The following is a 26820-nucleotide window of genomic DNA, read 5'->3' on the forward strand; positions in this document are numbered from 1 at the left end:
ACTGAGAGCGAAGGCTGGGTCAATGTGCGGCAAGCGGAGTGGTGAGAATGCGAACGAACCGAAGGTTAAACGGCCTTGCTGTCGGCCCCCTGGCTCTAAAACCAGGCTGTGGTGGAGGCTTAGGCCGCCAGGGCGGAGCGGAGGCGGTGAACATCTTGCTCCCCGGCCAAACACGTATTAAGAGGAGGCGAAGGGTCAAGGCCTCTGGAAGATGAAAATTCTCGAGAAGCTGTAAGAAGGCGTGAGTAACACCGACGTGGGGCCGTGCACACCCTTACGCAAAACGAGAAGGCCGTCGGGGCCAGCATGGAGAGTTTTTCGCGCGTCTGCTCCTAGGTGCTGTGCATTCCCAAGGATGTAAACATCGAGAAGATGGAAACTTCAGTTAATCTTTTGGGTCTAGGATTGGGGGCGGGGTGGGGGGCAGCGATCGCTGAAGGCTGTCTGCAGCCAGGCCAAACAGGTTTACTTGCAGCTGGTGGAAACCACTGGCAAGGACAACCCAGATGAGTTTTCATGCGACCCAGGGGTGGTTTGAGTTTAGACATTACTATAGACTGCGAAATTCGAGTTTGATGGAAGATCCGTTAAATACCCAGTCACCACCCACGTATTCCAAGCAACTCTAGAAACTGATCAGAGCTAGAGGCTTTAACCTCAGTAGGTCTTCACATCAAGGAAATGAGTCTGCTTTGGAAGTGCTTGCCTTTGTGTACTTTTGGGGGAAAAGACAGAAATCCGGGAAACTTAGAGGACGCTAAGGACAGGATTTCCCTTACATTTCGTGTCAGTGCCGCAGGTGACAAAATGATAAACCCGTTGCTGCTTTATGAAGACCCCAAATTCCACTTGTTTTGTGAAAAAAGATATGCTTTCTTGTTTTTCTGGCGATCACTAATCTTATCGTTAACAGCTACCCTCATTTTGGATTGGCTCCATAATTGTTTTATTCTTTGAGCTTGGAATTGTTTAACTCCCCCAGATCTTGCCTTCAGAGTATGCTAATAGTGTTCCCAATCACCCAGACTCATTATTCCTTGCTCATCCCAACGTTGTTACTATGTTTCTCTGTCTGGAACACTAGCTATCTTTAGCCTTTGGATCAGAGTGTAATGGAAGCATTCATGGGGTACACCAAGCATATGTTTGACCATTTTGCCCATGGTATTGGAAAAAAAAACAAAAAACCTTTGCTCACTTTAAAAGAAACATGGCAACAATTCAACATTGCTGTTGCTTTGGTAATAATAAAAGAGGTGATGGATGATAAACCAGATGCTCTTGATAAAGCTTGGTGGAAGCTTTGCTATGATGTTATGAATGATTATGCATGTTTCCCTGGAGCTAAAGAAGAAGCTGAAAAAAAAATCATGGTCTGCAAATTGGATGGGCTTTAAATTCATCAATATGAAACTTAAGTTTCAAACTTTGGCAGTAACAGAGAGTCTGTATCTTGAGATGATAGATACACGTCTGTACCTTGATAGGAAGAAGGCAAATCTTTGGAACCAGAGAAAGATGAACCTAAGGAAACAATGCTGTCCTACACCAGGCGTCAGACCTCATCCGTGCTGCGATTGATGTGGATTCTTTCCTGGATCGAGGTTTGGCCTTTAAAAAAGAGGCTTCAATAAATTGTATACCTATAGAAGAGGTGCAGAAGAACTTTCAAAATAAAGTAGAGGAGCTGAAGAAAGAGAAGGAAGATACAGACAGTATTGCGGATGAAAGAGACGGGTACAGAATCTGACTCTGAAGAGTCTGAGTTCACCTCTGAATCCAGTAAGGAGGAGGAAAGAAAGAGAGAAGGCAAGATGCCTCCAGAAGAGCCTGTGATCTCAGGCAGGGGGCACTGAGGCTCTTATTAGATCTGAACTCTTACTAGACCTTCTGCCAAGGTCATAAATGCAGAATTGGACGTTTGGAATCTGACCTTGGAATTGACTCTGAAGAGAGTAGAGGTGCCTGAGTTGCAGAAAGAAGAGAATCCAGAGGTGGTTTCTTCCAGATAGCAGTTCATCCCTTGCCATCCTTTGCCCCAGCATCACCTTCATCATGACCATCCTTGTCATCACCAGCCACACATCCGTATCATTTAGTCATTCAACAAATATTTATTGAACATATTCTGTGCAGGAACCTGTGCTAAATTCTGGGACATCATCTCAGGATCTAAGGTAAAATGGTGATTAACAGTGACCTTTCCTATTAATATAACGGATTTAAGAGATCACAATCTTGATTTTAGTGGACTTTGAATATAAAGGGTTTTTTAAGGACCACTCAGCCTCATTTTTTCTAACCCTGTTTCTTTCATACATGCTAAGTTCTTCAATCACAACTGGAGATTTTCTGAGTTAACCTTGTTTGGTAGTGGCATGAGATGGCTCATGAAATGCTGACGTGGTCTTATATTTTATAAAACACTCTTACATTTATCTTCTGTTAATCTTCACTTTAGATCTATGAAAGAGGTATTAGCTCTTTCTTTACCAAAAAAAGCCCCCAAAGCTCAGAGAGGTTAAGAAATTTGCCTGAGTCTACACAGCCATCATAAATGATAGAACTAGGGCTACAGCTGGCTTTGTCAGGCACTTTGCTAGAAAGTGTTATCAGGCCTTTTAAGAATAATAGTCCCAAGGAATAAGGCAGACAGGTAAACAGGTAGTTAAACACAAGCTGTGAACTGGCAGCTTGCCCGCCAGTTTGGGAACCAGGTAGGTTTTGTTTTGTCTGCCCAGTTTAAAACAATTCCTAATTGGTTTTCAGCATTCCCCTCCCCACCTGCTTTGTTTAAGGTACTATTTACGTAGAATACAATTTACCAATTTAAGTGTACAATTTGTTGAATTTTTTAATGTTTGTGTAATCACCACTACAGTCTAGACAAAAAGTAGCTTTCCTTGGCTTAAAATTTACTTAGGGTCTTACCAGCAGTGTGGTCATTTAAAAATTAAGAAATTTCACACTAAGAAGCTGGATTAAAAAATTGGAAACCCTGACAACAGTGGACTCTGCATCCCCAAAGGGTAACAGTCATTAGCTTGCTGCTTTTGAGTTTGTTTTAGCAGCTGACGTTAAATGCTGCCTCAAAAGTGTGGACAGAGTGCCTTAGGGGAAATGGGATCTTGGGATTAACCTTGGTAAAGGCTGCACAGACCAGCTGGCCTTGAAAGATGGGTGGTTTTACAGGGAGAGAGGTCAGCAGTGGAAGTGTTTGTTTTAAACCAGGGAGGATTAAAATGCTGTTGGGGGACATGAAGTCAGCCACGTATGGGCTTCATTTATTTGGGTTTGTTTTTATTTTTTATTTTTTTGGTGGGATGGGCCTCAGTGGAAGAGTTTTGTGTATTTGTGTTTGTGGGCTGTGGTTTCTGAAAGTTTTATATATCTAAGAAGCTTTAATCTGTACACCTCAGGGGATTTTATGGTTTTTGGTATATGTGAGAATGGGGAGGGAAAATTAGTATTTTTATTTTTGCAGGGGTTGGAGGTTTGCACAGGCTGTTTGGGTTATATGTTTCTAGAGAGTTGCCCAGTGAAAAATGAGTCCCTCTTTCCCCACCCCCTCCACCCTCTCCTTCCGGCCAGCCTGGCTGGGACCTGGCCGGGCAGTGGCAGGCAGCAGGTGGTAAGAGGAGAGGGGCTCAGGCCCTTGGAGCCCATCCATCCGCCAGCGACTTTCCCTCAGGCTGCAGTTCCCATAGCCTGTGCTGGCTCAGTCACCAGCGACGCCATGGACAGGCTGGGCTCACGGTGCCCTCTGCCAGGCTCCACTCGGCCCTCTATCTTTATATGCTTCTTGGTGAGTGTTCCACAGTACGATGCTGTGAATCCTCTCGCCTCTAAACCTCCAGCCTGGGGACTGAGGGAAGAAGGGGCATTTGTGCTGTATACTCCTGGGATTTTGAGCTGGGGGCAGGCGGGTAGTGGGTGGATGGTGAAATCCCTGGGGGCACCACCCAGTGTCCTGGAGATTGTGGTGTGATTCTGAAGCTTACCAGCACCCCTTTCTGCCCTGCCTTTGAGGAGGAGTGACTGGGCTGTTTCACTGCCCAGGAGGGTGGGATGGTGAGGGGTGTTTGCTGGTGCATTCTCATCTAAGGGTCCCATGCTAGTTTCTTTTCCTCTTCCCGGTGCAGTTACCGCCTCATTTTTCTGGGGGCTTTGCTGTCTCATCTCTGAAGTATCTTAACATGTAAAGGTTGGCAGTGGCTGCAGAGTGCCTGTTGGTGGTGCTGGTGGTAGCTGCCCTTTGGGGCAGGGCCGGGTGGTGGAAAGGAGAACTGTCGAAGCCCAGGGGTCTAGCCCAGCTCCACTGCTCACCTTTCTGGTGATTTCTTCCCCTCTCTGGCCCTTAATTAACTGGCACACATCAGTGATGCTTAATATTTTGGGGGACTATAGATTTTCTTGGGGTGGGGGGGGTTGTGTGTGAAAATTCTGGATTTGCACCCAAGGAAAGTGTATAGATAAACACAATGTTAATTTCAGAGTATTTACAAATTCCTTAAAACTAGGTATGTTATAAATTTAGAAACACTAGGTGGTTTCTGAGGCCCCTTCTGCCTTAACACAAATTGTAAAGTCAACCATGAATTCTTAAGGACTTCCCCAATGGTCCAGTGGTTAGGACTCCACCTTCCAGTGCAGGGGAGTTGGGTGTGATCCCTGGTTGGGGAGCTAAGGTCCCAAATGCCTCGGGGTGTGACCGTAAAACTAAAACAAAACCATAACCTCTTAAAGGTTAGGCAGATACTCCAGTACCAAAAAAAAAAAAAAAAAGGAAAAAGGCAGAATGAAGTAATTGAAAGGATACATAAAATATTTTGAAACAGTGTAAACTTAGAAAAGATGTAAAGATATAAATATGAAAATGTTATAAACTTACAGTAATGAGTCTGTCTCTATTAGGAAATATGTTGATATCTGTATTTTGCATTCATGTAATATCACTTTCTAATGTACTGTAGTCCACCTTTGATTCCAAACTGACCTTTCATATCTTCTGATTCTTTGTTGATATGGTCTGCAAACACTTCTCAAGTCCATACGTCTTATCAGGGCTTGTAAAGTGCTGAGGATACAGAAATGAATGAGCTCACATCCAATGAGGGAGACGTATGTAAACCACTATTATTTCAGTGTGATCGATGGTACAGTAGAAGGATGTTCAGCAGCAATCCTGGCCTCTACCAATGGCATTTCCTCCCCAGTCATGACATCAAAATTGTCCCTAGATGTGACCAGATGTCCCCTGGGGCAGGGGCAAGATTGCCTCAAGCTGAGAGCCACTAGATTAAGTGAAGCTGAAATAAGCCCGCTGTGTCACTTCCTAGTGATGCTCCTTGCAGTTCAGAGAGCCCAGAATGGGAGGCAGGAGTTTAGATTTAAGTCTTGGTTCAGTCACAGAACTGCCTCAGTTACCTTATCTGTTAAATGAAGGCTTGTCTTAGGTAATACCCAAGTGCCCAGACTACCTCTGAGTGTCTCACTGTGAGTTCACACAAGAGTTTCAATACATTTTAGGTGAGTTTGTATTTAATCCTGTGAGCTCTGTGTTCCACTGATACCTGCTGGCTGAAATGCCCTAGATCTCCCCTAGGAATGGCTTTTTTGGTTGGGGGACAGACCATTGCTCCTTTTGTTTAGAGTCCATGCTGAAAGCCACCTTAGAGTCATGTATCTGACCCCTTAGAGTGTTCTAGTATGTCCAATTCTCTGCCAAAAGCTCTGTGGATCACCAAAAGCCCTACTTACTTCACAAGACCGTTTAGTCTCCATCTCAGCATCTTGCTGGTGTGCGAATTCACCAGTCTACAGGTTATTTCTTGAGAAGCTTCTGTGTGCCGTGAACTGTCCTGGGGACACAGTGATGAGCAAAGTGTGGTTCCTTTCTTTATTGGATTAGTGGGCAAAAACTGTTTTTCCTATCTTGTTTAAGCCCATGGCAACTCGGAGGTAGGCGGCACAAATGTTGTAATCTCCAATTTCTAGGTAACCATTATAGAAGAGAGAGGAAGTAACTGGTTGAGTTGCAGAGAGCTGTACTAACACTAGGTTTTAAATCCTGCTGTTTAGTGCCTTTGTTTTTTTATATCCTGTATAATCTGAGTTGTCACTAACAACTTCCTTGAAAACCCTGGTTGTTTTTTCTTGTGTGGTCACTGGTTCAGTTCAGAGGACTAGCATGTTGGACTGGAGGTGTTGGGGGAGGTCATGGGAGGGAATGAGAAGCCCACCCCAGACTGAAGCTAAAGACATAAAAACGCTACTCAGGCCCTGCCAAGAAGTAGGAGGCAGGCAGGGCCAGGCGATAATGTAGGAGTGGGAGGACAGAGGTTTGTTTGAGGGAGACATGAGCCTGGGCTGGCAGGCGGGAGAAGCGTGTTCTTGTCCAGTCTTGCCTGATTCACGGTGGGGCTCCTTGCAAGTTGCCTCCATCTCTATTAATGACTCTTTTGTATCCCCCAAGCAAAGAACCCTGGAAGATGTCCTCCAATTCTTTTAATTTCCTCTTCTTTTAGATGTTTTATCATTAAAGTAGCAAGAAAAATTATACCTTGACTGTCTTTTCCTCTCCTGTTATCACTGTCATTTTCTTAGCTCAGGATCTTAATATTTTCCTGCAACATTGTAATGGCCTTTGAATCACCTATCTCTGATCACTCCCCATCCTCCTTCACATTACTCTACTCAGCCTGATCATGTTATTACTCTTCTATTTAAAAAACCTCCAAAAGCACCCCATCACTTGAGTACAAACCCCACATTGCTTAGCCTGACCCTTTATAATTCTAGCCAGGCTCATTTTCCTCCCAGCTTCATGCCCACTGACTAAGACCCATGCAGTCTAGATAATTCGTCTGTCCCCAAATACCTCTTGAGTTTGTACATTATTAACCACATCTTCTTTTTCAGTCCTACCTATTATTTCAGCTCCAAGTTGGATGGTCCCTTCTCTTCAAAGCCTCTCCTGCCCCCAACAGGTGGAGCCTTCCTTTTGGACCTCCCCCGCCGCCGGTTGTCTGTCAGAGTAGCACAGGCGCCACTGCTTTAGAATTAGGCTTCCTTTTCCACTGGACTCCCCACAGCACCTGGCATGTACACAATTGAATGGCGGTGAAATTAACTCCCTAACAGTCACATCAGCAGATAGAGGAGTTTATTGCCAGCCATAATCTCCACAGGATGACAGCAGCCCCGTGGACGCCAGTTGCTATGACCTGTAGTAGCAGTGTTTTGCAGTGGGAATGGATTTCAAGTTATCCAGGCTCCACTCCTATTCTTGGCTTCACCAATTAAAAGCTGTGTGATTAGTGTGTGTGTGTGGCCATGCTGCATGGCTGTTTTGGTCTCACAGGGTCTTAGTTCCCCAACCAGGGATCGAACCTGGGCCCTGGAAGTGAAAACGCAGAATCCTGACCACTGGATCACCAGGGGATTCCCAAAGCTGTGTGACTTTGAGCAAGTGTCTTGATTGTTAAGCCTTTTTTTTTTTTTTAAACCATTTGCAAAATGCGGAGGAAAACAATCTAGGCATGAAAACATTAAGCACTAAAGCTCAATGCAGATCCTAGGAATTATTTTGTGGGTGGGAAGTGGGGATAAAAGCATGTTGCCCAGCGCTGGTTCCAGTCTGCTCGAGCTTGCCGGTGGTGAGCTGGTCACACCTCTGCTGATCTGTGCTTTTCTTTTCCCGCTGTGCAGATCCTGACAGCCTCTCTCCTGACATATTCCGTGCTCAGGACCCTCAGCCTGCAGCTCCTCTCCGTTGTCACTGGCAGCTATGTGTCCGGCACGTACTCCATTGTTTTTGTCAACTGTCCCAACGAGCAGATCGCCAGAGATATTGCCAGGTATGGGGAGGGGGCTCAGGTACTGCCCCAGGGGGCTCAGGAGGCTCCAGAGGGGCCACTTCGGGACTCTGCTTTTGCTTTTGACAACCCCATCTGTCCAGTGCTGAGCTGCACAGCTGTCTAACTGGGGCGATTGGAGAGGCATGCGTGAATGGCACTTGGATGGATCCTGCTTCTGGGCCTGAAAATGTTGAGTGGTGCCTGGGGGCAGATAAGGGACCTGAGATCCAGAGCGCAAGGCGCCTTGCTCAGATGGAAGCCTGCAGGTTGGGCATTTAACAGTTCTAATTCCTGACCCAGCTCTCTTTATTTTTGGAGATAGTTTTTGCTCAGTCCCAGAGATGTGGACCGAGACAGGAGGAGGAGGAGACCAATTCCAGGTGTTTGGCGAATAACTGAAAGCAGTGGTGGAGAGAGCACGGCAACAGAGTTGAAATCTTGGCTCCGTCTCTTGCTGACCGTGTGACCTCGGGCAGGTTGCTCCTCTTCTCTAAACCTGAGTTTTTGAATTATCCTTCTTGAGAGGATTAAATATGATATCTGTTCAGTCCTTACTCCAGGAACTCAAATATAACAGATGCTCAGTAAGGGTTGTATCTGATTTCCACCCCCTCCCCCTCACTCCTCTTGTTTTTTGGCTGCACTGTGCAGCCTGTGGCATATTGGTTCCCGGAATGGGGGTTGAGCCCAGAGGCACGGCAGTGAGAGTCGAGTCCTGGCCGCTGAGCTGCTGGGGAAGTTGCCCCTCCTTTATAGCTGCAGCTCTGAAGAGGGTTAGTGGGGCCAAGGGGTAATAAACTTGACTCCTAGCTCCTTTTCTTGCTCTGCAATTCTGCATTCTTGAAGTTTGGTGGTAGTTATAGTGTTTTATGTGTTGAATCTGGTCTTTGGGGGCACACCGCTTCCAAATCGATGGTCACAGGTTAACTTTTGATTTGATTACATCTTTCCTGCCCCTAACCAGAATGTCAGTTTTTTTCCTTATTAACATTGCTTTTGGAGAACAGCTCTTGTCTGAATGAGCATGTGATTACTCCAGAAATAGGACCTCAGCTTTTAGCAGCTGGGAATTGAAATCCCCTCCGTGCTTCTGGTATACCCAGGGCCTCTGCTGAACTCATTGGACCCCTGGACCAGCCACTCTGGGTCCTGTCAGGAGCAACTTCAGGTGACATCTTTAAGGTGTTGGGTATTGGGAGGAAAAGGGCTCTAAGGCATGGATTCTAAATAGTGGAAAGGCCAGTTGAGGGGAATGGATTGGTTTCAGCTTGGAGAGAGGTCTCTGCCTACTTGCATCCAAGGTTGCTGATGAAAAGCAGCAATGGATCTCATTCCTCTGTAGGGGATGCGTTTTCTTTCTGCTAGTTTTCAGGAGTGTATCTTAATGTTCAGTTGTTAACTTTTTAAATATACTCTCTCTACTTTATTCTTTCTGCATCCTTTTCCCGGGCCTTGGTCTCACAGGGAAAGGGGATTAGATCCGACCAGCACCACAGGCACGGGTGCCGACAGGCAGGCCGCTTCAGCCTGCGCGAAGTGGGCTGGGGGTCATGATGAAGAATGGCTGTAGTTAGCAAGCCTTGTGTGTCCCAGGTGTGGGAGGAGGGGGAGTGGAAACTGACTGACCTGAGGAGCTCCGGCCATGCCTGCAGGTGGTAGCCCCTGCTCAGCTCTGGCTGAATGTGACCTTGTAGGACTACGGGTCCAAAATGTTCTAAGATTCATTTTTTGGTGAGAAGCTAGGTAATGTGTATTTTTGAATGTAAAGTACCCTAATAGTAAATATTGGTAACAAAGTCAAGACTTTTTTTAAATGCCGTGAGACCCAAACCATGTGTCTGGTCCACAAGCCTCTAGTCTGCGACCTTTGCAGTTTCTGGAGACCCTCGAAGGCCTGCCTTCCACTTTACTCAGACAAGCACGGGGGCTTGAGCTCCCGCTCTGTGACTCACCGCTGGACTTCGGTGCATGTTTTATCCATCAGCTTGTACATTTGTTTTCTCTCTCTGATGTTTTTTTTTTCTTTTTCGCCACAGGGGCATTTTGAATAACACAGTCCTCCAGAACTTTACAGTCTGTTTCCTAACTTGTTGCTGTGATTAGTCACTGAGGAGTTCACACTGCCAAAGAGATTGGAGGCCCGTGAAGCAATGGATTACTTTTTTTTCTAAAGGTTTAACTCATTCCCTGTGTTTGCATGTCACTTTCAGAACCAGTGCAGTGTGATTTCTCAGCAGACGACTTGATTGAGTGAGCAAGACTTGTAGCAGTTGCTTAAACAAATTTGGGCCGTGTGCCTCTCCTTAGAGTCAGGGATTTATTTACCACCTGGAACTTTCCAAGGGCATGAGGGTGGTGATAATACCACATTAATGTGGAGCCTTAAATAGAACACTGTTCAGCCGGGAACTTGGGAGAAGAGAAAGTAGGTCAGTTCTCTTGGCAGCGGTCAAGGAAAGGAGGGATCAGGGCTCAGGCCTCAGACGCGTTGTATTTGGCAGGGGCCACACACTTCAGAGAACTGAGACGGGCCTCCGTGGCTGACGGCAGACCCGAGGCGGGTTTGTCCAGCCTGCCTGATCCCCAGGGCTTAGGGTTTGAGCCTTGGGGACACTTCCCTGCAGGGCGACGCGGTAGTCTTGTCTCTGTGACACTGTGCAGTGGTTCAGGCACATTGTACCGTGTTCACCAGGGCCCCGCACAGGAGTCAGACTCTCAGAGCAAGAATTCCAGTCTGTGGTCTGTCAAAAACAAACCCAGTGCTTAGAGGCCTGCACAGGTGGTGGTGGAGCTCTCAGGACTGTGGTAGGAAGCGTCACGGAAAGGACAAGTGTGCAGAGCCTATGTTTGCCAGTCGCAGGACAGGATGCCCTTTTTTTGCTTTTTTTTTTGCCTTTCCTTCGAGTTGTATCAGTTCCATGTGGTCATCAGACACCTCTGATCTGTAGATATCATTTGAGAGCCTAGCACGTATCCAAGAGAGAAGAGGAAAAGAAGTTGACATGATAAAAGGAGTATTTGGTGGTGAAAAGGGTTGGAACCCATCAACTGAATCACTCCTCTGGTTGTACAGCAGGAGAGTCAAGTTGAGTGAGGCAGTCATGCCTGTCTTGGATAGGTGCTCAAATACTGATTTCTGGAATGAAAGAAGGAGCTTGCATAAGGTCACACAGCCATCCTGCTGCAGGGCTGGATTGGAATCCGGGTCTTTTTGTTCTCCTTCCAGGGCTAACAGATTCCCATTCTCCAAGCCGATTGCGCCTGTCCTTGAAATAGCCTTTGCGTAGCTGCTTCCTTACTTCTCCCACTCAGGGAAGGACTTAAACAATTCTGTCTGCAGAGGGTCTGTGCGTGGCAGTTATGGAACGTATTGGTTTGACTTGGGAGGGGCACTCTAAATGGTTATCTGTTTAGACTTAGGTTTCCTGGGAAACTCCCAGGAGCTCCTGTATCCTCTTCCATCTCTTCAGATGCTGGACACTTGCCCCAGTAACTAGCATGCTCTCTCTTTGCTTTAGGGCTATCCTGGATAAGAAGCTGGCTGCCTCTGTGAACATCCTGCCTAAGGCCTCCTCACTGTGAGTTCTGCTCTGGCCAGTGGGGGGGTGTGAGAGTGCTCTGTCAGGTTCTGCCTGGTGGAAATTCAGGCACTGAACTAATGGGAAACTGTAAAAGAACAACGCAAAGGCATTTACTTAATCAGTACTTCACTGTCGATCTGTATTCAAAGGAAATCAACCAGTGGGTTTATGCCATTCAACCAAAGCAAAAACAGGCTATGTTTAGAGAAGGCAGGGAGAAGGCAATGGCACCCCACTCCAGTACTCTTGCCTGGAAAATCCCATGGACAGAGGAGCCTGGTAGGCCGCAGTCCATGAGGTCGCTAAGAGTCGGACACGACTGAGTGACTTCACTTTCAGTTTTCACTTTCATGCATTGGAGAAGGAAATGGCAACCCACTCCAGTGTTCTTGCCTGGAGAATCCCAGGGATGGGGGAGCCTGGTGGGCTGCCGTCCATGGGGTCGCACAGAGTCGGACACGACTGAAGCAACTTCGCAGCAGCAGCAACAGAGAAAGCAGAAAAAAAAATCTACAGTTTAGGAACAGTGAGTCTTGTTTCCTCATTCTTTGTTTAAATCAGTCAATCAATTAGCTTGCTGTTAGCAAAGAAGTCAGACTGGGTAAGCCAGTCTGATAAGCCAGCTAAGGATATCAGAGATTATAATTGCTATTGCTTTTGGATTCTCTGAAAAACTTTGAGTTTGGCATGTGTGACAGGCTGTTTCTGTGTATTGTCTGCCTTTTATTTGATCAGCTCTTTTACTTAAGCCAGGCCTACACCATTTCCCTCATCAAAATGCGTCACCATGGGTGGGGGGTAGGAGAGAGGTTCAGGAGGGAGGGAGGGGACATGAAACGCCTGTTTACACCGATGTTTGGCAGAAGCCAACACAATACTGTAAAGCAATTATCCTCCAATTAAAAGTAAATAAAACGATAAAAAACGATATCTCAGCACCCTAGTACCACCCGTGCAGGATTTGTCTTGTGCCTTAACTCTCTTGGTCAGCCTGCTTCTTACCTCCTTCCTGCCCTGATGAGAGAGGGAGAGGTGCCGGTGCTACCGGTGAGGACAGAAGCGCTGGAGCATGAAAGCTGCCCCTGCCCAGCAGTGACATGCCGCGTGCGCCCGTCACCTGTCGCCGTGGCTCCCAAGTCTGGCCGTACTTTAGATGCCTGAGCTCCATCCTGGATCTGTTTAGTCTCCCTGAGATGGGGCTTGAGTCTCTGAATTTTTAAGAGGTCGTATTAAGTGATTCACATAAAGCCAGTCTGGGAGCTAGTGCTGGGAAGCTGGACTGGAATTTCAGCCTGCCACTCTCCTCATGTTCGTCCTTCCTTGTGATTCACGCTTTCACCACAGCTCTGTGGGGTGAGGCCAGGGGCCTGAGCCTTGTTAGACCTGCCCTGGGTCAGCACAGATATTCTCAGGCCGAATTTCTCTCCCTCGCATGATGCTGTTCTCGTACTCTTTTTCTGAACATGGTCACTGACTGTGTTTTGAACTTTCAGACCCGCTGCTGTGTTTATAGGGCTCGCTGCCCTGAAGGAGCCCTGAGCTCCTCCGTCGATCGCTCGGTGGGCTCAGCTTTTTCTGAACATGGTCACTGACTGTGTTTTGAACTTTCAGACCCGCTGCTGTGTTTATAGGGCTCGCTGCCCTGAAGGAGCCCTGAGCTCCTCCGTCGATCGCTCGGTGGGCTCAGCTTTTTCTGATCATGGTCACTGACTGTGTTTTGAACTTTCAGACCCGCTGCTGTGTTTATAGGGCTCGCTGCCCTGAAGGAGCCCTGAGCTCCTCCGTCGATCGCTCGGTGGGCTCAGCTTTTTCTGAACATGGTCACTGACTGTGTTTTGAACTTTCAGACCCGCTGCTGTGTTTTATAAGGCTCGCTGCCCCCGAAGGAGCCCTGAGCTCCTCCGTCGATCGCTCGGTGGGCTCAGCTTTTTCTGATCATGGTCACTGACTGGGTTTTGAACTTTCAGACCCGCTGCTGTGTTTATAGGGCTCGCTGCCCTGAAGGAGCCCTGAGCTCCTCCGTCGATCGCTCGGTGGGCTCAGCTTTTTCTGAACATGGTCACTGACTGTGTTTTGAACTTTCAGACCCGCTGCTGTGTTTATAAGGCTCGCTGCCCCGAATGAGCCCTGAGCTCCTCCGTCGATCGCTCGGTGGGCTCAGCTTTTTCTGATCATGGTCACTGACTGTGTTTTGAACTTTCAGACCCGCTGCTGTGTTTATAGGGCTCGCTGCCCTGAAGGAGCCCTGAGCTCCTCCGTCGATCGCTCGGTGGGCTCAGCTTTTTCTGAACATGGTCACTGACTGTGTTTTGAACTTTCAGACCCGCTGCTGTGTTTATAGGGCTCGCTGCCCTGAAGGAGCCCTGAGCTCCTCCGTCGATCGCTCGGTGGGCTCAGCTTTTTCTGAACATGGTCACTGACTGTGTTTTGAACTTTCAGACCCGCTGCTGTGTTTTATAAGGCTCGCTGCCCCCGAATGAGCCCTGAGCTCCTCCGTCGATCGCTCGGTGGGCTCAGCTTTTTCTGATCATGGTCACTGACTGTGTTTTGAACTTTCAGACCCGCTGCTGTGTTTATAGGGCTCGCTGCCCTGAAGGAGCCCTGAGCTCCTCCGTCGATCGCTCGGTGGGCTCAGCTTTTTCTGAACATGGTCACTGACTGTGTTTTGAACTTTCAGACCCGCTGCTGTGTTTATAAGGCTCGCTGCCCCGAATGAGCCCTGAGCTCCTCCGTCGATCGCTCGGTGGGCTCAGCTTTTTCTGATCATGGTCACTGACTGTGTTTTGAACTTTCAGACCCGCTGCTGTGTTTATAAGGCTCGCTGCCCCGAATGAGCCCTGAGCTCCTCCGTCGATCGCTCGGTGGGCTCAGCTTTTTCTGAACATGGTCACTGACTGTGTTTTGAACTTTCAGACCCGCTGCTGTGTTTATAAGGCTCGCTGCCCCGAATGAGCCCTGAGCTCCTCCGTCGATCGCTCGGTGGGCTCAGCTTTTTCTGATCATGGTCACTGACTGTGTTTTGAACTTTCAGACCCGCTGCTGTGTTTATAAGGCTCGCTGCCCCGAATGAGCCCTGAGCTCCTCCGTCGATCGCTCGGTGGGCTCAGCTTTGAGTCAGTGATGCAAGTAGCACCAGCCCAGAGGATGGGAGGCGCGCGGGCGCCAGCAGTGAGGGCTGGGCACTGAATGAGCTGCAGACGCCCGCTGTGGAGGGGAACGTACAGGAGTTTCTGCAGGGCTGTCAAGTGGACGTTGGGGAAGACAATTGGGTGGCAAATGTCGGCTGCTGCTGCTGCTGCTAAGTCGCTTCAGTCGTGCCTGACTCTGTGCGACCCCATAGACGGCAGCCCACCAGGCTCCCCCGTCCCTGGGATTCTCCAGGCAAGAGTACTGGAGTGGGGTGCCATCGCCTTCTCTGGGCAAATGTGGGCACACCATGAGAAAAACCACCTCATGTGAAAACCGTTAAGGTAGATGGGCTTCCTCAAGAGACATGAGCCTCTTACTTCCAGGAAAGTTCAGTCAGGAGCTCGAGGCATGCATTAGAATGTTTAGACTAGATGACCTGTAGGGCCTTGGCCAACTCCAGGCTTTTTCATATGAGCTTGGAAAGATTTTAAAGTTTCCACTTTAGCAAGTCAGCAAATTGGGCCAGGTTTATTTCACTGAGCTCATCTTGTAAGTGGACTTCCCTGGTAATTCAGCTGGTAAAGAATCCGCCTGCAATGCAGAAGACCCTGGTTCGATTCCTGGATTGGGAAGATCCCCTGGAGGAGGGCATGGCAACCCACTCCAGTGTTCTTCCTGGAGAATCCCCATGGACAGAGGAGCCTGTGGGCTACAGTCCATGGGCTTGCAAAGAGTCAGACATGACTGAGTGACTAAGCACAGCACATCTTGTAAGTATGATACTTCTCTTTTTTTTTGTTCTTTTCTCCAGATACTATTGGAATGGAGAAATAGAAGAAGCCACTGAGATCCTGTTGGTGAGTGAAGCTGGAGGGATGGGGCCTTAATCGGGAAAGAGTGAGAGCAAAGTTCCAATTAAATATTAGCAAAGATAACTGACTGAGGTTCTTGCCCCACACAAGATGCCCTATACCCATTTGTCAGTGACTGGGCTGGGGACCTGGAGGAGTGCTGTTTCCTAAAAAGCCAGAGGAATGGAGGGCTGTGGAGCTGGAGCTGAGATCCTAAACCAGTGGTTTTTTTTTTTTTTTTCTTTTACAGTTAATAAAGACAAAGACTTCCAAGATCCATATGCTTTCCAGCTACATCAGGTAATAGCGCCATCTCCCCCTAGCCAGGGACCTGCTGGTAACTAAGTGAATGACCTTGCAAAGTAGGTGACCTTGAGCCTGGTCACCAGCCTCCCATGTGACCTTGGCTATGACCGTGTCCCACAGACTCTCTATCTGTAAAATGAGTTATTATTATTTTTTTAACTAGTTTATTTTTTAAAATATATATTTGTCTGCACCAGGTCTTCCCTGATATTAGGGCTTCCCTGATACCTCAGTTAGTAAAGAATCTGCCTGTAATGCGGTTCAACTCCTGGTCAGGAAGATCTGCTGGAGAAGGGATAGGCTACCCACTCCAGTATTCTTGGGCTTCCCTGGTGGCTCAGCTGGTAAAGAATCCGCCTGCAGTGCGGGAGACCTGGGTTTGATCCCTGGGTTGGAAAGATCCCCTGCAGAAGGGAAAGGCTACCCACTCCAGTATTCTGGCCTGGAGAATTCCATGGACTGTGTAGTCCATGGGGTCACAAAGAGTCAGACAAGACTGAGCAACTTTCATTCACTTCACCAGGTCTTCATTGCAGCGTGCGGAATCTTCAGTTGAGGTCTGTGAGATCTAGTTCCCTGACGAGGGATGGAAACCAGGCCCCCTGCATTCGAAGTGCAGAGTCTTAGCCACTGGACTACCAGGGAAGTTCCTGTAATATGAATTATTAGTTTCAAACCAGTGGTTCTAAAAATTTTGGTCTCAGGATCCCTTTACACTTTTAAAAATTACTGAGGACCCAAAAGAGCTTCACTTATGTTGGATCTCTCAAAGTTTACTGTATTAGAAATTAAAGCTGAGAAATGTTTAAGATATATAGTTTTAGTTCATTGAAAATAACAGTAATAGAATAATAACATATGGACGGAAGTAAATACAGTCGTACCTTGGAGATATTGCAGGTTTGGTTCCAGACCACCGCAGTGAAGCAAGTGATGTCACTTCTTGATTTCTCAGGGCGTGTGAAAGTTACACGTTTACCCTACATTGCAGTATAAGTGTGCTAACAATACCATTGTGTCTAAAGAAAGCAAAGTACGTACCTTAATTTAAAAATACAAAACAAAAAACAGTTATGGTAACATCAAAGATCACCCCTGTCAGATCACCATAAGAAATAGAATTATCATAAAAAAGTTTGGAATTTTGGAAGAATTAGCAAAACGTGACACAGAAACATACAGTGAGCAAAGCTGGTATCAGTAGATGTGTCCAGTGTGGGGTTGCCACAGACCGTCAGTTTGTAAAACACGCAGTATCTGCAGTGAAGTGTAGTGCAGTGAAACAGTGTGCTGGCAATGCCTTCTTATGGGAAGTAACCATATTTTCCAAAAGTAAAGAAAGTGCGAAGAATGGCATCTTTCTACATTTTTGCAAAATCTGGCTTAATAAGAGAGCTGGATCTCCTCAAAAGCATCTCTTAAGTTCTGAGACACTTTCAAGTTATGAAAGTGATATATTCAAATTTTCCAAACTTCTGATTTTTGCTTAAAAACATGAATTTTTTCTTATTTAGTGTTCATGGGGTCTCAGAGTTGGGCAGGACTGAGCGACTGAACTGAACACTACACAGCCCTATGCAGTGTGTAGTCTGCTGTGCAGCAGAGAGGCTCAGCTGTACATATGATCTTCTTTTCCGTGTTCTTTCCCCTCATGGTTTATCGCCAGATACTGGATAGAGCTCCCTGTGCCGCAGAGCAGGGCCTTGTGGTTTGCCCACCCTGCAGATAACAGTTTATATCTGCTAATCCCAGACTCCCAACCCTTCCCTCCCCTACCCCTAAAACATGAATTTTTTTTAAGTGAATTTTTTGATTGGTAATAAACGATGTAAATTGTCTTCATTTGAGTGATGGGCCAAATATTTGTTCATATTTGAGAAAATGTATACCTAATACTCAAACCTGAGTCACCTTATTTGTGAAATTGACAGACAAATGATGGTTACTCAAGCTGGAAAGTAAAAATGGTGTACTGTGGGGAAAGGTCTGGTTTAGCTTGTGACTCAAGTCAGGCAAGTTTAAGACAGCACTGAGCTCAGGTGTGACAGCAGAAGCACTGTATGTATACTTCGCATTTTGTCACAGAATCTTACAAAGACACACTCAAGAGCCAAACTTTAATACAAATAGTAATTTTGGCCACATTATCAGAAATGTTCTAGGTGAATTTGACTTTAAAAAAAATGCATGAAAAAATAAAAAAATGCATGTATATATGCGACGATGAAGAATATCGTGACGGCCAGTCGAGTGTGGGGCTGCTGTCCCGATGCTGCTGGGTGTGACCAGTTTCGGGCTGCTGTCCCGATGCTGCTGCGTGTGGCCGGTTTCGGGCTGCTGTCCCGATGCTGCTGGGTGTGGCCGGTTTCGGGCTGCTGTCCCGATGCTGCTGGGTGTGACCGGTTTCGGGCTGCTGTCCCGATGCTGCTGGGTGTGACCGGTTTCGGGCTGCTGTCCCGATGCTGCTGGGTGTGACCGGTTTCGGGCTGCTGTCCCGATGCTGCTGGGTGTGACCAGTTTCGGGCTGCTGTCCCCATGCTGCTGGGTGTGACCAGCTTTGCGCTGCTGTCCCGATGCTGCTGGGTGTGACCAGCTTTGCGCTGCTGTCCCGATGCTGCTGGGTGTGACCGGTTGCGGGCTGCTGTCCCGATGCTGCTGGGTGTGGCCGGTTTCGAGCTGCTGTCCCGATGCTGCTGGGTGTGACCAATTTCGGGCTGCTGTCCCTATGCTGCTGGGTGTGACCAGCTTTGCGCTGCTGTCCCGATGCTGCTGGGTGTGACCGGTTGCGGGCTGCTGTCCCGATGCTGCTGGGTGTGGCCGGTTTCGGGCTGCTGTCCCGATGCTGCTGGGTGTGACCAGTTTCGGGCTGCTGTCCCTATGCTGCTGGGTGTGACCAGCTTTGGGCTGCTGTCCCGATGCTGCTGGGTGTGACCGGTTTCGGGCTGCTGTCCCGATGCTGCTGGGTGTGACCAGTTTCGGGCTGCTGTCCCGATGCTGCTGGGTGTGACCAGTTTCGGGCTGCTGTCCCTATGCTGCTGGGTGTGACCAGCTTTGCGCTGCTGTCCCGATGCTGCTGGGTGTGACCGGTTGCGGGCTGCTGTCCCGATGCTGCTGGGTGTGGCCGGTTTCGGGCTGCTGTCCCGATGCTTCTGGGTGTGACCGGTTTCGGGCTGCTGTCCCGATGCTGCTGGGTGTGGCCGGTTTCGGGCTGCTGTCCCGATGCTGCTGGGTGTGACCCGTTTCGGGCTCCTGCCCCGGTGCTGCTGGGTGTGACCAGCTTTGGGCTGCTGTCCCGATGCTTCTGGGTGTGACCAGTTTCGGGCTGCTGTCCCGATGCTGCTGGGTGTGGCCGGTTTCGGGCTGCTGTCCCGATGCTGCTGGGTGTGACCAGCTTTGGGCTGCTGTCCCGATGCTGCTGGGTGTGGCCAGTTTCGGGCTGCTGTCCCGATGCTGCTGGGTGTGACCAGCTTTGGGCTGCTGTCCCGATGCTGCTGGGTGTGGCCAGTTTCGGGCTGCTGTCCCGATGCTGCTGGGTGTGACCAGCTTTGGGCTGCTGTCCCGATGCTGTTGGGTGTGACCGGTTTCGGGCTGCTGTCCCGATGCTGCTGGGTGTGACCGGTTTCGGGCTGCTGTCCCGATGCTGCTGGGTGTGGCCAGTTTCGGGCTGCTGTCCCGGTGATGCTGGGTGTGGCCAGTTTCGGGCTGCTGTCCCGATGCTGCTGGTTGTGACCAGTTTCGGGCTGCTGTCCCGATGCTGCTGGGTGTGACCAGCTTCGGGCTGCTGTCCCGATGCTGCTGGGTGTGACCAGTTTCGGGCTGCTGTCCCGATGCTGCTGGGTGTGACCAGCTTTGCGCTGCTCTCCCGATGCTGCTGGGTGTGACCGGTTGCGGGCTGCTGTCCCGATGCTGCTGGGTGTGGCCAGTTTCGGGCTGCTGTCCCGGTGATGCTGGGTGTGGCCAGTTTCGGGCTGCTGTCCCGATGCTGCTGGTTGTGACCAGTTTCGGGCTGCTGTCCCGATGCTGCTGGGTGTGACCAGCTTTGGGCTGCTGTCCCGATGCTGCTGGGTGTGACCAGTTTCGGGCTGCTGTCCCGATGCTGCTGGGTGTGACCAGCTTTGCGCTGCTCTCCCGATGCTGCTGGGTGTGACCGGTTGCGGGCTGCTGTCCCGATGCTGCTGGGTGTGGCCAGTTTCGGGCTGCTGTCCCGATGCTGCTGGGTGTGACCAGTTTCGGGCTGCTGTCCCGATGCTGCTGGGTGTGACCAGCTTTGGGCTGCTGTCCCGATGCTTCTGGGTGTGACCAGTTTCGGGCTGCTGTCCCGATGCTGCTGGGTGTGACCCGTTTCGGGCTCCTGCCCCGGTGCTGCTGGGTGTGACCAGCTTTGGGCTGCTGTCCCGATGCTGCTGGGTGTGACCAGTTTCGGGCCGCTGTCCTGGTGATGCTGGGTATGGCCAGTTTCGGGCTGCTGTCCCGATGCTGTTGGGTGTGACCGGTTTCGGGCTGCTGTCCCGATGCTGCTGGGTGTGACCGGTTTCGGGCTGCTGTCCCGATGCTGCTGGGTGTGGCCAGTTTCGGGCTGCTGTCCCGGTGATGCTGGGTGTGGCCAGTTTCGGGCTGCTGTCCCGATGCTGCTGGTTGTGACCAGTTTCGGGCTGCTGTCCCGATGCTGCTGGGTGTGACCAGCTTTGGGCTGCTGTCCCGATGCTGCTGGGTGTGACCAGTTTCGGGCTGCTGTCCCGATGCTGCTGGGTGTGACCAGCTTTGCGCTGCTGTCCCGATGCTGCTGGGTGTGACCGGTTGCGGGCTGCTGTCCCGATGCTGCTGGGTGTGGCCAGTTTCGGGCTGCTGTCCCGATGCTGCTGGGTGTGACCAGTTTCGGGCTGCTGTCCCGATGCTGCTGGGTGTGACCAGCTTTGGGCTGCTGTCCCGATGCTGCTGGGTGTGACCCGTTTCGGGCTCCTGCCCCGGTGCTGCTGGGTGTGACCAGCTTTGGGCTGCTGTCCCGATGCTGCTGGGTGTGACCAGTTTCGGGCCACTGTCCTGGTGATGCTGGGTGTGGCCAGTTTCGGGCTGCTGTCCCGATGCTGTTGGGTGTGACCGGTTTCGGGCTGCTGTCCCGATGCTTCTGGGTGTGACCAGCTTTGGGCTGCTGTCCCGATGCTTCTGGGTGTGACCAGTTTCGGGCTGCTGTCCCGATGCTGCTGGGTGTGGCCGGTTTCGGGCTGCTGTCCCGATGCTGCTGGGTGTGACCAGCTTTGCACTGCTGTCCCGATGCTGCTGGGTATGGCCAGTTTCGGGCTGCTGTCCCGATGCTGCTGGGTGTGACCAGTTTCGGGCCGCTGTCCTGGTGATGCTGGGTATGGCCAGTTTCGGGCTGCTGTCCCGATGCTGTTGGGTGTGACCGGTTGCGGGCTGCTGTCTCGATGCTGCTGGGTGTGGCCGGTTTCGGGCTGCTGTCCCGATGCTGCTGGGTGTGACCACCTTTGGGCTGCTGTCCCGATGCTGTTGGGTGTGACCGGTTTCGGGCTGCTGTCCCGATGCTGCTGGGTGTGACCGGTTTCGGGCTGCTGTCCCGATGCTGCTGGGTGTGACCGGTTTCGGGCTGCTGTCCCGATGCTGCTGGGTGTGACTGGTTTCGGGCTGCTGTCTCGATGCTGCTGGGTGTGGCCGGTTTCGGGCTGCTGTCCCGATGCTGCTGGGTGTGGCCGGTTTCGGGCTGCTGTCCCGATGCTGCTGGGTGTGACCAGCTTTGGGCTGCTGTCCCGATGCTGCTGGGTGTGACCAGTTTCGGGCTGCTGTCCCGATGCTGCTGGGTGTGACCAGTTTCGGGCTGCTGTCCCGGTGCTGCTGGGTGTGGCCAGTTTCGGGCTGCTGTCCCAGTGATGCTGGGTGTGACCAGTTTCGGGCTGCTGTCCCGATGCTGCTGGGTGTGGCAGTTTCGGGCTGCTGTCCCGATGCTGCTGGGTGTGACCAGTTTCGGGCTGCTGTCCCGATGTTGCTGCGTGTGACCAGTTTCGGGCTGCTGTCCCGATGCTGCTGCGTGTGGCCGGTTTCGGGCTGCTGTCCCGATGCTGCTGGGTGTGACCGGCTTTGGGCTGCTGTCCCGGTGATGCTGGGTGTGACCAGTTTCGGGCTGCTGTCCCGATGCTGCTGGGTGTGCCCAGCTTTGGGCTGCTGTCCCGGTGATGCTGGGTGTGACCAGTCGAGTGTGGGGCTGCTGTCCCGATGCTGCTGGGTGTGACCAGCTTTGGGCTGCTGTCCCGGTGCTGCTGGGTGTGACCAGTTTCGGGCTGCTGTCCCGGTGATGCTGGGTGTGACCAGCTTTGGGCTGCTGTCCCGGTGATGCTGGGTGTGACCAGTCGAGTGTGGGGCTGCTGTCCCAATGCTGCTGGGTGTGACCAGCTTTGGGCTGCTGTCCCGGTGCTGCTGGGTGTGACCAGTCGAGTGTGGGGCTGCTGTCCCGATGCTGCTGGGTGTGACCAGCTTTGGGCTGCTGTCCCGGTGCTGCTGGGTGTGACCAGTCGAGTGTGGGGCTGCTGTCCCAGTGCTGCTGGGTGTGACCAGTCTCGGGCTGCTGTCCCGGTGCTGCTGGGTGTGCCCAGTCGAGTGTGGGGCTGCTGTCCCGGTGCTGCTAGGTGTGACCAGTCGAGTGTGGGCTGCTGTCCTGATTCTGCTGGGTGTGACCAGTCTCGGGCTGCTGTCCCGGTGCTGCTGGGTATGCCCAGTCGAGTGTGGGGCTGCTGTCCCAGTGCTGCTGGGTGTGCCCAGTCGAGTGTGGGGCTGCTGCCCCGGTGCCCCTGGGTGTGCCCAGTCTCGCCCATCACTGCTTTTGCACCATGAGTGCAAATGTCCACATAGTGAAAAGATAAATAACAATATTGTTGTGAAAATAGTTTCGGCCCCTTGGACCTCCTGAAATAGCCTTGAAAGTTCCCCAGGGGTCAGAGGACTCCACTTTGAGAACCACTGGTCTAGGTCTCCATTAAATAAATTAGGAAAATTCATTCTTCTTAGGCACTGGATAAAATTACGCGACCTGCTCCTACTGTTCAAGCAACTGCGTGCACATGTTGTGATTTATAAGCACCCTCTCACGAGAGCTTTTCAGTGCCTGAAGTCAGGAGAGAGAGGCCTGTTGCCCCAGCTCGACAGGTGGGACGGAGGCCGTATCTTTTGCTTTGTCAGTTTGCAAAGTGAAGACAGCGCGTGTGCTCAGGACTGGGTGAGAGAGACGAGGAGAAGGGAGAGACTGCTTTGGGTTTGGATGGTCAAGGAAGATCCCTGGGGAGAGGTCATTGGTTGCATTGAGCCTTGAGGAGTAGAGAGGCTTTCGATTTAGCAAGCAGGAGTAGGGAGGACAACAGAGAGGTGCGGGGGCAGGCGCGGTGAAGAGTGAAGGGTAGTGATAAATAAAGACAGCAGCTGACAGTTGCCAGTCGGTGCGCACAGTGCCCGTCGGTGTGGCTGCTAAGTGCCGTGTATACCTCCCTCATTTAATCCCCAGCAATCCAGTACTATTTTCACCCTCCTCTTGTGGGGGCTTCAGCGAAATGAAGAGATATGTCCATGCTTACATGGCTAGCATGTAACTAGTATGTAACTAGTAACCATGTAACTAGTAAACATGTAACTAGTAACCATGCCACTAGTAAGTGGCAGACTTAGAATTTGAACCCATGTCTGTGAGACTCTAATGCCATCTGGCCTAATTTTACTTGGTGACAGATGGGTCACAGGCTTAGGAGTGGTGGGCTGTGGGGCCGGACAGGTGGGCTGCAGGCCGACTGTGGAGGGGCTCAAGGGAGGCTGGCCAGTTGGGTTTTATGGCACAGGCTTATATGCCACTCACGGGACTCTGCTTTCTTTCCAAAGGTTGGTGCATCCTTTTGAAATCCCAGAGCTCTTCAGTCTTCCCATGGACCAAGGAGATGTGCGCTATTTAAAGTGGCTGGAGGAGGGCATGGAGGAGGAGTGAGTGGGGGCTTTCGTGCCTCCTGCTGGGTGCCCCTAAGAGCCATCATTATCTGTTCTCCAGCTGAAGGGCGGCTTCTGTCTGTCTCCTCGCATCTCTGGATTCCATGCATTTCTCAGCACAGAGGAGCTAAGTAACTTGCGGAGGCTGAAGGTCCAAGACTCCTGAGGCTACAAGAGGCTGCTGTGCCAGTCAGGCCAAGCAAGGACCCGGTGGAACTTGTCTCTGAGTGCCTCATGCATAAAGGTGGCCAGGAGTGGCAAGGTCACAGTGAGGGTGCGGCTGGTCTTCTGTGTTCATTGAGCCTAAACTGAGTGCCGCGTATGTTATCACTCTCCTCTTCTGATGAGGAATGACCTGGCGACCCGTCACCCAGGAGTGTGTGGGGGTGAAGGTCACCTTCTAGGGGAGCTGGAAGCACTCTATCCACAGGATGAATCGCTAATGGTGGAATGTCAGGGACAAGCAGGATTATTTCCTCTAGCTGAAGGTGGTGGTTGTTATTCCCGAGTCCTGAGGAAGTGGGCCTGGGAAAGGGCTTCATGAATGCAGGTAGGACTGGGAGGGGAGGGCTTAGACACAGCCCCAAGGATTGAGAGTTGGTCTTGACTCTTTCCTAGCCCGAAGGTGACAGACCTCAGAAAGCTGTGGTCCCTTGCTCAACAGAGACATGGGTTCTGAGCCCACCACACTGACCTTCTGATGTGAGCACAGAAACCAAGCATCCTAAAGTGGGAAGAACCTGCGGGAACTGCCAGATCAGAACCCCAGGGGTTCACAGGAGGGACCCTGAGGTCTGCTCATACTTCAGCCAGCGCACCCGTGCTTTTATTATTAATTTTTATGTAATGAGCTAAGTTTTTGCTGTTACAAGTTTGTAAACCAATAGCCTAAGCCAGTCTTATAGATTTTGTAAGGTTAAGACCCCTGAGGCTGGAAGAGGATGCGGGGCCAGTCAGGCCAAGCAAGGACCCAGTGGAATCTATAAAGCCGGTTTTATAGATGACTGAAGGGAATTGAACTGGCCTGAGGCCCAGAAAAGGGGCGGCTTGTGTTACAGAGGGGAGAGCCAAGGCTGCTCATTCCGTAGGCTGCTCTCCTAACCCTGCTGCGTGGGGCTGGTGGAGCCCCGGGGGGTGAGAAGAGAGCCTGACCTAGGCCCCCTCCCGGCTCTGCCACAGGATTACCCCCCCCTCAGGGCCCTTCGGAGCCTTGCCCCAGCTCACTTTGCCACCGCCACCTCCACCTCTCCTCTCCTGCCTGGCACCCGTGGGTGCCAGGTTGGTGCCCTGTGTTGGGGCCGTCGCCTCTGCCCGAGCACCCTCTGCGCCAGTGCCGGAGAAGTGTGGCTGCTCCTCTGCAGGCCTGGTGTCCAGTTGGAGGGAGTCGCCCCCGCCCTGGCATCCTGTTCCCTCTGCGCATCCGGGTCCTCCTCCTCCTGGATTGTGCGTTGCGCTAGGTGAGGGGCATGCGCACAGCGACTTGGGCTCCTGCACACGGTTTGGTATATATTTCCCAAATTGATGTTTCAAGGATTTGAATAACTAAAGCTTTTTCTACTTTCCACAGTTACTTTCTCATTTACCAGGCTGGCAAAATCCAATTATTTTTTCCTTGAACTTTCTTAAAGTGGGATTAATTCCCGAGATTTTCCTGTCTCTGACTATCATTGGTTCATTTTCTGTGCCAAGTGTGCTTTGAAAACTGTTTCTTGGTGGCCTGCCTTTGCCTCAGTGTCACAGCTGACTATAGGAAATAGAGAACACCAGCTCTCTCTGCAGGTACTGTCCTAGGTCTTAACATTTATCCTTGTAACCCAGCTTACCCTCATTTTGCAGTTGAAACCTGAGATTGGAGAGCAGAGACGCTTAAAATAAGTGGCAAAATGGGCTCTGAAACCAAGTGTCTGACTCTAAATCTGATGCTCTTACAGTCTCTTTTAAAGAGGCTGGCTATATCTCTTTGTAGGCCAGAGAACCTGCTATAGCCGTCTCTAAGGAAGAGCTGTTCCTTCCTAAAACATCCGCCTTGACAGTGTGGTGAGTTGGCATGTTGTGTGGTTTCCTTCTCCCCACAGCTCTGGAGGCCAGTGATGATGTCTTCATTCTGTAGATGAGGGAACAGCCTGAGAGGCTTGCCCAGCTCTGCCACATTGCCCTCGATGTGCTGTGGGGGCAGGGGCTAGACATGAGGGTTTCCACCCGGGAATTCCTTCCTAGCACTTCTCAGGAAACACGGTTTATGACTCCAGAACCCTGGGAGAATCAGTTGAGGGAACGAGAAGAAGTAGTAAAGTATCCATGAATACTGAAGCTTAAAAGCATAAAGCTGCTACTGGTTTGAAGGAACCCATCTCCGTCAGATAAAAACTAGAGCAAGAAACAGTTGCTTATAGAGTTGAGTGTACAGTTACCTAGCCAGGACAGGAATATAGAAGAGGAGTGGTTCGCATCTCCTTTTGCCTGGGATTGTCTAGCCCTGTCCACTGCAAACCCTGAGCTACTCCTGCAAATAAGATAAATGTATACACGTAGTATGCTTTATACAAATCCTGTGAGTGGTGTTCTAAGAAATAAGCTTTGGAAGCAAAATAAATTCTTAATTTGGCAATTCTGATACTCGTCTGTACTCTTAACCTTGTTAGGCTATTTGAATGTTAACATTTGAATACTATCCAATACGTTCTCTGGTGTTTTCCAGGGTTTAAATATTCCCTAGAGACTGAAGTTCTTTGTAAACACTACTAAGTTTAATAATCCTATTTGTTAAACAGATTTTTTTTTTCAGATTTCTGTAATAACAGGAAAAGTATGAAGAATGTTTGACATATTTTAAGAGTAAGTTATGATTTAGGGAATTTGTGAGAATTCTGATTTCTTGCTCCAAAATGCTAAAGGCACACAGAAGTGTGTTGCGAGTTTGTAAGCACTCACATAAACCACGCAGAAATGGGCACCCTCCAGCCTGGGGCAAACCCGCGACCTCAGAGGGGTCTCCAGGGCCCTTCACTGTGCAGCCTGGGCGAGAGCCTGAGTCTCTGTGTGCCTGGGGCCACCCACCTGTCCCTCCACTCCATTGATCTCCCAGACTGAGCCCCCCACCCCGCCCTGGCCTCAAGTGCG

General features: G+C 50.5%; 1 protein-coding gene across 4 annotated transcripts; it reads left to right on the forward strand.

The window, feature by feature from the left end:
* The first annotated feature begins 2183 nt into the window (after positions 1-2183).
* LOC129650723 (protein CutA homolog) lies at positions 2184-26308 on the forward strand. Of its 4 annotated transcripts, XM_055579504.1 has the most exons (7): positions 2184-3805; positions 7711-7859; positions 11378-11437; positions 15381-15426; positions 15671-15720; positions 22741-22948; positions 23599-26308. In XM_055579504.1, the coding sequence occupies exons 1-7, from the start codon at positions 3428-3430 to the stop codon at positions 23614-23616; spliced, it is 909 nt and encodes a 302-aa protein (XP_055435479.1). In that variant the 5' UTR covers positions 2184-3427; the 3' UTR covers positions 23617-26308. The 4 variants fall into 4 exon arrangements, with proteins under 4 accessions (XP_055435479.1, XP_055435483.1, XP_055435480.1 ...); XM_055579508.1 differs by lacking the exon at positions 22741-22948 and having other exon boundaries at positions 23762-26308; XM_055579505.1 differs by lacking the exon at positions 11378-11437.
* Positions 26309-26820: the final 512 nt, after the last annotated feature.

Source organism: Bubalus kerabau, chromosome 4 (genome assembly GCF_029407905.1).
Source record: "Bubalus kerabau isolate K-KA32 ecotype Philippines breed swamp buffalo chromosome 4, PCC_UOA_SB_1v2, whole genome shotgun sequence".
Lineage (NCBI taxonomy): Eukaryota > Metazoa > Chordata > Mammalia > Artiodactyla > Bovidae > Bubalus > Bubalus kerabau.